This window comes from Schistocerca cancellata, chromosome 9 (genome assembly GCF_023864275.1).
Source record: "Schistocerca cancellata isolate TAMUIC-IGC-003103 chromosome 9, iqSchCanc2.1, whole genome shotgun sequence".
NCBI lineage: Eukaryota > Metazoa > Arthropoda > Insecta > Orthoptera > Acrididae > Schistocerca > Schistocerca cancellata.
In genome coordinates, this window is record NC_064634.1 from 21,140,362 (window position 1) to 21,153,070 (window position 12,709).

Sequence of the window (12,709 nt, forward strand, 5' to 3'; positions counted from 1 at the left end):
CCCAAGAAGTACCACTAAGGGGTACAATATTCATGAAAACTGGCAACAGCCACAGAGTGAATCGCACGTGGTATGGAAATAACATTTTGCCCTCAATAGGAAGGACTAGTGGACATGTCCAGAGGTTAAGAAAGCCGGCAGGCACGAGAGTGACCCACAGTCATGGCCGCTACCTCCTGACGCTCTCGCGCACCTCAAGTGGTGGCACCCAGTTGTCCCATCGGTGGGTTTGTGGCAGAAAGTTGGCGTCTATCTCTCAGCAGTACCGCGGTGACGCCCATAGCTCAGTGTAATAGCGTGGGAGCCAGCCACAAGTACTGTGGAATTGTTTACATAACTGCTTGTGCCACTGCGTGAGGCTAAGTTAAAATGATGGAAGCAGAATATGATAAAAATTTTTACCATTGTAACCCATTACCATGTACATCAGGTAGGAAGGTTAGAGAATTTAAAAAGAGAGGTGAATATACTGGAGGTAGATATAGCGGGCAGTAGCAAATTGTGGTGGAAGGAACAACATGATCTCTGGTCCAGAGAGTACAGGTTATAAATACTAAATCAAATAAGGATTATGCAGGAGTAGGCGTAATAGTGAATAAGAAAATAGGAGTGTGAGTAAACTACTGTCAACAGCATAATGAATACATTATTGTAGCCAAGGTAGTCACAAAGGTAACGCCCTACTACATTAGTGAAAGTTTATATGCCCACAAGCTCCATGGGTGATCAAGATGTTGAATCAGTTTATGATGAGGTAAAAGAAATTACTCAGATAATTAATGGAGAGAAAAATTTGTAATTGGGGACTGGCATTCGATAATAGGGAAGGTAAGGGAAATAGTTGTAGAATATGGAGTGTGTGGAGTGAAATGAATGAAAGAGGAACCCTCCTGGTAGGATTTAGCAGAGAGCACAATTTAATCATTGCTAACACTTTGTTTAAGAATCATGAGAGAACATAATAAAATGCAACACCTGCAGCCATCCTTTCTCTAGTACCTTCCGTCGCGGAAGTCGAACACGCAGCAGAGCAAATGGACGTGGTCAGCCCATAGAGGGCTCCACCTCCGCGGCGGCTATTCCACGCGGCTGCTATTCCGCGCAGCGGCTCTCGCGCAGCGGCTCTCGCGCAGCGGCTCTCGCGCAGCGGCTCTCGCGCAGCGAGGGCGCCACCGCTAAGCCACGTGCAGACAGCGGCCAATAGCCGGTCCCTCCGGTTTCGTATATAGGGACCCGCTCTGCCCTAGTCCAGCCAGTCTGGTACTCGCTCCGGATTTCGTTTCTGTCTCGGTGGTACTGCGTTCTGGTCGTTGCTCGTTGTTGACATTTGCCTGGCTCTGGTACCGAGTGGATTTACGTTTGGTGTTTGGTGTTGTGGTTTCCACAAGCCTCCGTTGTTTATCTCTTCCTCGTGTCGCTCATAGTCGGTCATGGTCGGTTGTTGTCAGTTGTCGTTGGTCTGTTGTCTGACTCGTCCTGTGTTTACACGGTGGTGCGTGCTCCACCGCCGGCGGCTTCCCCGCCTGGCGGCTCCGATCCGCAGCCCAAGGCGTTCCCGCTGTTGGTTGGGGTTACTTCACTTTCGATGTTAATTGTTATGTAGCACCCCGTTTTGGTGACTCAGTACACCATGTGGTTGCAGACATGCCTTTGCTGTTAGAGTATTGTATGGAAGCTGGTTCATAGATGTTGGCCACTGATGGGATCATGTATGCAGCTGTTCACCCTCTCAATGCCAGTTAAGGTCTGAGGATGGTATACTAAATTACCGAAACTAGTTGCCATATAATACATACTGTGGAAAGGACGGTTGCAGGTGTTCCATTTTGTTACGTAAGTGAATGGCCAAAGTCCCACAAACCTGCAGTCAGGAGGACAAACGTACAAAAACGTGAATGAAGATTGTGTACATGGAAGAGGCTGGAGACATTGGAATGTTTCAGATTTATTACATAATGGTAAAGCAGAAAGTTTAGAATCAGATTTTAAACTGTGAGACATTTGTAGGGGCAAACATGGACTCTTGACTGTAATTTATTGGTTACTGACTGCAGAATAAAACTGATGAAATTTCAGAAAGGTAGGAAATTAAATTGGGACCTGGATAAGTTCAAAGAACCAGAGATTGTTGAAACTTTCAAACAGAGCATTAGGCAACAATTGACTGCAGTGGGGGGGGGGGGGGGGAGGAGTGCAACAGAAGATGACTGGGTAGCTTAAAGAGATGGCATAGTGAAGGCAGCAGATTATCAAATAGACACAAAGTAAAGTCCCTGGATATCACAGGAGACAATGGATTTAATTTGCAAAAGGAGAAAAAAGAACTATGTGAAAAGAAATACAGACACGTAAAAAATGAGATTGGATTCATGATTAGAGGAAAGATTGGTGCCACCTGTAAGACAATTAGAGACCTTTGGAGAAAAGAGGAGCAGCTGTATCAAAATTAGGAGCTCAAAGGGCAAGCCAGTATTAAGCAAAAAAGGACAAGGTGGAATATGTAGAATGGCATTTGAAGGCAATATTACAGATTTAGAAGAGGAATTAGATGTTGATGAGATGGGAAGTGTAGTATTGAGAGGAATTTGATCAAGCACTGAAAGACCAAAGTCAAAAAACAGGGTGCCTACTCCTTTGTTTTCATTTTACCATTCACACAGATCATTCTCCAGAACATTGTCAGTGAATTACTGTGTTAGTAAGACATAAAGTGATGAGAAAACAGTGCAAAAATGAATATGAATAATATCATATTGAATATATCTAAAAAGAAAGATGATGAGACTTACCAAACAAAAGCGCTGACAGGTCGATAGACACACAAACAAACACAAACATACACACAAAATTCTAGCTTTCGCAACCAACGATTGCCTCGTCAGGAAAGAGGGAAGGAGGAAAGGATTTGGGTTTTAAGGGAGAGGGTAAGGAGTCATTCCAATCCCGGGAGCGGAAAGACTTACCTTAGGGGGAAAAAATAGCTCATTCCCACGTGGAATGTTTCCCTCTAATATCATATTGACCTTCATTTAACTGATGATCAAGTAGTGAGGAGTAATCTGAATGATCGCTACTTGTACCGAGGCAAAACTTGTAATTTTCAGAGGATGAACAAATTAAAACTTGCTAAGTGGGTATCTACACACAATCAACATGTCCCTTGACAAACATCTTCTTTTTTAGTATTTCTTGTGAATAGCTGATCACTTTCATCTCTGGGTGATCCAACTATTGACGCACCTTTAGAAAAACTGTTAATAATTTATGAGCCTGTATGACATTCCAGTTGTTCTAATACTTGGTAGAGTATCCATTAACTGGGTATAGTCTCCAAGTTAATCAACAATGTAAGATAAATCAATATATTTTTTGTGTGTTGACAAACTGCCTCAATTAATTTTCTAATGTTTTTTTTTCCCCCCATTCCAGGGTTGGTCTTAATTGTTTAGCAACTGTGACTGGTATGTCAGACTCGGAGCGGCGGTACTTGTTGCTTGGACAAAAGGCTGCTGAAAATTACCTTATTGAGTTTGACGAATACATGGAAAAACTCAGTAATATCAAAGTCGTGTCATCAGACATTCTTGAAGCACCTTCATCCGACTCGTGTTCTATGCTGGGATCTGTTATTACAGTTGCTGGCTTTCAGTTTCCAGTAGTTGATCCAACTAAGCAGGTACCTGGATATATTCATCCTGATAGCATGTTTCTCATATGTGTTAATTAGTTTGTAAGTTTAGTGTAGAATATGGTATGTATACATTACTGAGTGATAGACTATGTCAGCAGCTTTTCAAAATTGGAAAGATTTTCAATGCAGAAAAGCAATTACAGTGGAAACTCTCTTAACAAGCACCTCTCATAATGCACAGTTCGCATAACGAGCAAAACAGATTGCAAAAAAAATGACTCGCTCAACGAGTGGTGTTTCCCACGAGTGAGAGCAATTTAGTGAGTGTCCGCCTGCACCGATAGCAGTTGCATGGGATCCGGTGTAGCCATCGGTACACGTCTGCTGAGCCACCCCTCCAGTTGCTCTGTACCTTGAGCGCCCCCTGCCACCGCAGTACGGGGCGGCTGGCGGTAGCCGTTCGGCCCACTTGCTCTTGGACCCACTATGCTACAATACCTTCATTCATGCTTCACCCTTGACATTGAGACAGTTGGACTATGTATCTTGCTGCATTTTTTTGTAATGACTCTTCATTTGCTTGGTGGCATGACTCTTCATTTGCTTGGTGGCATACGAGTTAAGTAAATAGTCCATTTGTTGTGTCTGGTTCTCTAATGATTTCTGATCCTGTCCAGCATTCCTACAAGGACAATTGGCACACCACTCTTTAGCCCACCTCTCCTTACCATTGTGTACAAAGTACACTACAATCTATGTTTAATTTCGAATGTCTTGTCGCTCTTTACACACTCTGGCCAGTTGAGACCCTTGCTCCTCCATTACCTTCACTACAAAACACAAGCCTATGCACATTTCTGCGGAAGACTGAAATCACACATGAACAAACAGTACCACGTGAGAACACTGAAAATGCAGCTGGCACTGACCTCTGTCATTGCTTCAGTGTGTATATGGAAACAAAGCTGTGAAGTGGACAAATCATAGCACTTCACGCCTGACGGCATCATGTAGCCCGCATGACCTTGAGGCACCTATGTACCTATTTTGGTGACAGCAACTTTAGTCTCATATCAAGCCAAAAGTATGTGGTGATTAGTGCCCAAAAAAAGGCATCTTTCTTAAGTTATGGACTCTACTCATTCTCTTTGGTTCTCCTCTGCCCCCTGCAGGGTAAGCGTTTCTTCAATGGTGCAAGCGACTGGCAGTGAACAGCAGTGAATCGCCTGCAAATGTTCCATTTTCTCCAGTTGAATGAGGCTTCATGTGCAGCATGTTTACTAGTTATAAATGCCCCACCATTTGGATGCATGGGTAGAATAAGATTTATCCTTGAAAACTTCACACTTCTTGAGTTAACTGTAAAGTCTGTTTGATGGTTTGCAGAGAGATGAGCCCCTCCAGCGTGGCATACAAACTACGGAGCAAAACCTGCGTAGCCTCGCCTTGGCACTGGTCTCAGGTCGTGCTATCTGCCTCCAGGGACCAGTTGGTTCTGGCAAGACAGCTTTAGTTGAACACTTCGCTAATCTTACAGGTAACTACAGGCCTGTTTTATTATTTCCATTTAGTTAAGTCATGGAACCAAGTGTCATATATGCGTGCAGGTATTTGTTTATATATCTAAAACAAATATGATGTAACTTACCAAACAAAAGTATTGGTATGTTGATAGACACACACAAAATTCAAGCTTTTTGTATTTGTTTAAAAATACAGGTATTTGTTTAAAGGTATTTGTTTAAAAATACAGGTTAATGTGGATCTGAGACTGCCCAGATAACTGAAAAACATGTGTAATTTATAAACACTGATGTGCCTCTCAGAAATTGGATGTTTACAAAACATGCTGCATGTCATATCTGAAAACCTGCCACATTACTTAAGTGTTACCCACGTGAAACAATGAGTTGAATGTTGATGACATTTAGCTCATATAGAAAGCACTAGGCAAAGATATAGACAAATTATAGGCTGCAGACATTTTATAAGGATAGAGTCTTCACATTTCTATGGCTACAGTTACATTTATATGCTGAAAACCACTGAAGTGTGTACATCCCATTTGTATCAGTTATTTGGGCTTTCCTTCCATTCCTTCACATACAAATCAAAGGAAGAATGAGTGCTTAAGTACTTCTTTGCATGCTCTGATTAGTCTTGTTTTGTCCTGGTGAGCCCTATTTGGAGTGATGTGTGGGGGGTTGTAGTTTATTCCTCGGTTCATCTCTTAAAGTTGGTTCTCAAAACTTTCAATATAGGATTTCACAGGACAGTTCGTGTCTGTCATCATGCGTCTGCCAGTTCAGTCCTTCCAGCATCCTCGTGACACCGTCCCTTGGGTCGAACAAACCCGAGACTATTTGTGCTCCCTTGTTTGTATACGTTAAGTACCACCGGTTAGCCCTATTTAGTATGTTTAGTATCTGAAAAACGTGTAACAGTGCTGTGCACTCACACTACTGGCACAATTGTAAACTGTATGAGCCGAATGTGGCTTGACAACACCGTGGGAGCTGAACCAACTTGCAAGTCAATTTGCGGAGCAGCAGAGAGTCCGAACGCTGTGAAGAGATCGATCGCAGAGGAAAACGCAACGCGTGACCAGTACGAGTGACTGACACATGAAGACATGAAAACAGAGCACAGCAGCAGGTGAAGGATCAGTCTGTGGTCACTCAAATCAGAGTTAGATATACCACGCCAGGACTGTTGCCTGCCCTCCGTGTCATTGTCTTGAACTGTTCCACTGCAATAACTGACCCAGCCCCGCTGCATCCAGCTTGATGTCTGCTGGCAGCAACACTTAAGTGTGCGTCCCATGCTCTTGAGCAGTATTCTAGCATTGCTTGCACAGTGCATTTTGTGCGGGCTCCTGTGTGGACTGATTACATTGACCTGGTATCCTTCCAAAGAACCAAAGTCTGCCAGATACTTTACCTATGACTGAGCCTATGTGATCGTTCCATATCCTATCCCAATAAATTGTTACATCCAAGTTTTTCCATGAGCTGACCTATTCCACCTGCTGCCCATCAATAGTATACTCATAGTATACTATTTTCTTTTGTTTAGTCAAGTGTACATTTATTTCTGAACATATAAAGCAAGTTGTGAATCTTTGCACCACTTTGAAATCTTATCAAGATCTGAATATTTATGCAGCTTTTTTCAGACAGTACTTCATCATAGATAACTGCATCATCTGCAAAACATCTGAGGTTACTATTAATATTGTCTACAATGTCATTAATACACAACATGAACAGCAGGGGTCCCATCACACTACCCTGGGACACACCTGAAGCCATTTCTACATCTGACGATGACTCTCATCCGAGATACCTTGCTCCGTCCTCCCTACCAAACAGTTCCAATCCAGTCTCAATTTTACTTGATGTCATTTATGTGTATACTTTTGATAATATGTGTAGATGTGGTACCGAGGAAATTATTATTATTATTATTATTATTATTATTATTATTATTATTTTTTTTTTTTTTTAAATTGAGGAATACAGCATCTACCTGACTGCCCTCATCCACGGCTTTCAGTATGTCATGTGAGAAAAGAGCAAATTGCACATGATCGGTGCTTTTGAATTCTTATTAGTTGCATGGAGTAAGTCATTCTGTTTGAGGTAACTCAGGAATTTCTACAACAGTCAAACAATGGAAGGTCAAGGATGGAATATAACAATATTATGGAAAGGAAAGTTCCTACTCACCGAATAGCGGAAATGCTGAGTCACAGATAGACACAACAAAAACAGTGTCTACAGCTTTCAGCCAACAAGGCCTTTGTCGAAAATAGACACGACACACACACATGCGAGCACGCGCGCGCGCGCGCGCGCGCACACACACACACACACACACACACACACACACACACACACACACACACACAAAGCTTTTATTTCAGTGGGAGCCTATATTTGAGGGGTCAGGCTAGCCATAGAGTGATAGTTGCAACAAGTGGTTAGTAGTGTTTTTGTTGTTGTGGTCTTCAGTCCTGAGACCGGTTTGATGCAGCTCTCCATGCTACTCTATCCTGTGCAAGCTTCATCATCTCCCAGTACCTACTGCAACCTACATCCTTCTGAATCTGCTTAGTGTATCCATCTCTTGGTTTCCCCCTACGATTTTTACCCTCCACGCTGCCCTCCAATACTAAATTGGTGATCCCTTGATGCCTCAGAACATGTCCTACCAACCGATCCCTTCTTCTGGTCAAGTTGTACCACAAACTTCTCTTCTCCCCAATCCTATTCAATACTTCCTCATTAGTTATGTGATCTACCCATCTAATCTTCAGCATTCTTCTGTAGCACCACATTTCGAAAGCTTCTATTCTCTTCTTGTCCAAACTATTTACCGTCCATGTTTCACTTCCTTACATGGCTACACTCCATACAAATACTTTCAGAAGCGACTTCCCGACACTTAAATCCATACTCCATGTTAACAAATTTCTCTTCTTCAGAAACGCTTTCCTTGCCATTGCCAGTCTACATTTTATATCCTCTCTACTTCAACCATCATCAGTTATTTTGCTCCCCAAATAGCAAAACTCCTTTACTACTTTAAGTGTCTCATTTCCTAATCTAATACCCTCAACATCACCCGACTTAATTCGACTACATTCCATTATCCTCGTTTTGCTTTTGTTGATGTTGATCTTATATCCTCCCTTCAAGACACCATCCATTCCGTTCAACTGCTCTTCCAAGTCTTTTGCTGCCTCTGACAGAATTACAATGTCATCAGCAAACCTCAAAGTTTTTATTTCTTCTCCATGGATTTTAATACCTACTCCGAATTTTTCTTTTGTTTCCTTTACTGCTTGCTCAATATACAGATTGAATAACATCGGGGAGAGGCTACAACCCTGTCTTACTCCCTTCCCAACCACTGCTTCCCTTTCATGTCCCTCGACTCTTATAACTGCCATCTGGTTTCTGTACGAATTGTAAATAGCCTTTCACTCCCTGTATTTTACCCCTGCCATCTTCAGAATTTGAAAGAGAGTATTCCAGTCAACATTGTCAAAAGCTTTCTCTAAGTCTACAAATGCTAGAAACGTAGGTTTGCCTTTCCTTAATCTTTCTTCTAAGATAAGTCGTAAGGTCAGTATTGCCTCACGTGTTCCAGTATTTCTACGGAATCCAAACTGATCTTCCCCGAGGTCGGCTTCTACTAGTTTTTCCATTTGTCTGTAAAGAATACGTGTTAGTATTTTGCAGCTGTGGCTTATTAAACTGACTGTTTGGTAATTTTCACATCTGTCGACACCTGCTTTCTTTGGGATTGGAATAATTATATTCTTCTTGAACTCTGAGGGTATTTCGCCTGTTTCATACATCTTGCTCACCAGATGGTAGAGTTTTGTCAGGACTGGCTCTCCCAAGGCCGTCAGTAGTTCCAATGGAATTTTGTCTACTCCGGGGGCCTTGTTTCGACTCAGGTGTTTCAGTGCTCTGTCAAACTCTTCACGCAGTATCGTATCTCCCATTTCATCTTCATCTACATCCTCTTTCATTTCCATAATATTGTCCTCAAGTACATCGCCCTTGTGTAGACCCTCTATATACTCCTTCCACCTTTCTGCTTTCCCTTCTTTGCTTAGAACTGGGTTTCCATCTGAGCTCTTGATGTTCATACGAGTGCTTCTCTTATCTCCAAAGGTCTCTTTAATTTTCCTGTAGGCAGTATCTATCTTACCCCTAGCGAGATAAGCCTCTACATCCTTACATTTGTGCTCTAGCCATCCCTGCTTAGCCATTTTGCACTTCCTGTCGATCACATTTTTGAGATGTTTGTATTCCTTTTTGCCTGCTTCATTTACTGCATTTTTATATTTTCTCCTTTCATCAATTAAATTCAATATTTCTTCTGTTACCCAAGGATTTCTACTAGCCCTCGTCTTTTTACCTACTTGATCCTCTGCTGCCTTTACTACTTCATCCCTCAAAGCTACCCATTCTTCTTCTACTGTATTTCTTTCCCTCATTCCTGTCAATTGTTCCCTTATGCTCTCCCTGAAACTCTGTACAACCTCTGGTTCTTTCAGTTTGTCCAGGTCCCATCTCCTTAAATTCCCACCTTTTTGCAGTTTCTTCAGTTTTAATCTACAGGTCATAACCAATAGATTGTGGTCAGAGTCCACATCTGCCCCTGGAAATGTCTTACAATTTAAAACCTGGTTCCTAAATCTCTGTCTTACCATTATATAATCTATCTGATACCTTTTAGTATATGTATATATTAGGCTAGACATAGACTGACAGTTGCAAGCAGTAAGTACTAGTGTGTATATATAGTGCTGCCTATACAATTTAACCATATAACTTTACCTGCCAGAGATTGCTACACAACAGGCTTTCCTACACAACAACATTTCGTAAGTGCATTTCTCAGTCTTCAGAAGGACTATGGCATCACTTGAACGAATAGGGTGCTTGGATAGCTTCATCAGTGGGGCCTGTTCATCTTTGCACTGCCCTTTCTTTATCAACAGTTTTTCAGGTACATAGCTGGGGTGGCACACAAAGAGGGTGAGGAAACGAGAATATGGCGGAGATGATAGGACAGAGGGGGTGGAATATGTTGGGTGAAGGGTGTGGCAACAGTAGGTAACCGTAGGTTGAGACCAGGTTAATTTTGGGTGCGGAGAAAGTGTTGTAAGGATAACTCCCATCTGCGCCGTTCAGAAAAGCTGGCAGTGGAGGGGAGAATGCAGGTGGCTTGGGTAGTGAAGCAGCCATTGAAATCAGACATGTTATGTTCAGCTGCATGTTTTACCACAGGGTGGTCTATTTTGCTCGTGGCAACAGTTTGGTGGTGGTCGTTCATTCTGGTGGACAGCTGATTGCTGGTCATACCGATACGAAAAGTTTTGCAGTGATTGCAGTGGAGCTGGTGTATGGAATGACTCCTTTGACAGATGGCCTGACGTTTAATGGGGTAGGATAAGTTTGTGGCAGGACTGAAATAGGAAGTGCTGGGTGCGTAGATTAGGCAGGTCTTACAGCTGGGTCTTCAGAAGGGATATGGCCCCTGTGGCAAGGGGTTGGGGTTGGGAGTGCTGTAGGGATTTGCCAGGTTGTTGTTGAGGTTGGGTGGGTGAAAGGACACCACTTTAGGAGCAGTGGGAAGGGTCTTGAGTAGGGTGTTCCTCATTTCAGGGCACAGTGAGAGATATAGTCAGAGCCCTGACGAAGGATGTAGTTTAACTGTTCCAGTAGGGGCTGCTATTGGGCGACAGTCTTCAGTGACAACAACTCCCTTGCCCAGTATGCTAAGGGTCTCAGCAAGACCTTCACAGATAGGCAGTATCCCGCAGATGTAGTCCTCAAACAGATATCCCATGCCATTTCTCCATATACCCAAAATCCTCCTACCACCCACAAGAACCAGCTACAAAGGAGTGTTCCTTCATCACCAATACCAACTTGGATTGGAACAACTGAACCACATCCTTCGTCAGGGCTTTGATTACTTACCATTATTCCGTGAAAAGAGGGACATCCTACCCGAGATCCTTTCTGCCCTCCTAAAGAGGTGTTTCGTTGTCCCTCCAACCTCCACAACATCCTAGTCCATCTCTATGCTTTTCCCCATCCCAACTCCTTGCCACAAAGATCATATTCCTGTGGAAGACCCAGATGCAAAACCTGCCTAATCCACCCACCCAGTTCTTCCTATTCCAATTCAGTCACAGATTTATTCTACCCCATCAGAGGCCGAGCCATCTGTCAGAGCAGCCACATCGTGTACCAGCTCTGCTGCAGTCACTGCAGAGCTTTTCATGTTGTTATGACTAGCACCCAGCTGTCCACCAGATGCCAAACTGTGGCCCACATCGAAGAAGACCACCCCGTGGTGCAACGTGCAACTGCCTGATTATTGGGGCACTGATGTTCGTCACCACCTAAACGATTAACTTACATATCGCTGGATTGAGCGTAGTAGTGAAGGTGATGTGACTCTGTTCCTGTGGCCACCAGGTCACCTGACCCATCGCTTTTTGACTTTCGTCTTCAGGGTACATTAAGGAACGTGTTAACGTACTCCCACTGCCCAGAATATTGGAACACCTCATAGAATGCTTCATTGCTGCTGTGAGACCATTGACAGGCTGTTGCTGTATAAGGTATCCCTACCACTTAGATGTGTGACCAGAGGGGAACTTGTAGAACATTTGTAGAGTGCAAAATGTAAACTTGATGAGTTTACAGTTCTATTCATGCATCAGTCATATTTGTATATGTAATTCTTTGGAAAATACAGAGCTATGAAAATTAATGAATCATTTATACAGGGTGTTTCTGTAAGAATGTTCAAAAATGTAACAGGACATAGAGAATGCTCCATTGAAGAAGTTGAGGTAGGGAACCTGTGGTTGGAGAAGCCAGCTTAAGGAGATATTGAAGTAAACTTGCCTAACACTTTGTCTAGGATTACTGTTGTACAGCTTATTTACAACTAACATGTGTACAAGTTTACACGTACTGTGCTCTTTATTTACATGCACATTCTTTGTTTTCTGCTAGGAAACAAGGTGGATAAGCTTGATTACCTGGAAGTAATGATGCAGGTTTTGTTTACATTACTTGTCCATAGTGTAGATCTGTTGTATCGTATTTACATTGTCCCATGAGAGAACATGCTATGAATCAGTGACAGACCCATTCATTACTCAGTGCTATTCAGAGATGTACAGTACAATACAATGGAGTGCACTGGTACAACATTTCCTGGACACTGGATTGGAATAGGAGGGTTGCTGAATTGGAATAGGCGGTCCTCTTCCATGGCCTGTGAGATCACCTAACTTGAATCCCCTCGATTATTTCCTTTGGGGACATCTAAAGTCACTTGTGTACGATACCCCAGTGGATACGGAGGTGGAGTTAGTCATCAGAATTGTAGCTGCCTGTGATGTGATTTGAAATACACCAGTGTTATGATTTGAAATACACCAGTGTTATTTGTCAGGGTGCATCAAAATCTTGTTCGTGTATGTCCTGCTAACATTGAGATTAATGGCTGTCAGTTTCAACTCATTTTGTAAGG

General features: G+C 42.8%; 1 protein-coding gene across 1 annotated transcript in view; it reads left to right on the forward strand.

Moving 5' to 3' along the window:
• LOC126100725 (midasin-like) overlaps nt 1-12,709 on the forward strand; it is a 229,874-nt gene that overhangs the window by 17,252 nt on the left and 199,913 nt on the right. The window contains exons 4-5 of the mRNA XM_049911344.1: nt 3,430-3,676; nt 5,018-5,168. Of these exons, the coding sequence (XP_049767301.1) occupies nt 3,430-3,676; nt 5,018-5,168 (398 nt within the window). The remainder of the gene's footprint in view (nt 1-3,429; nt 3,677-5,017; nt 5,169-12,709) is intronic.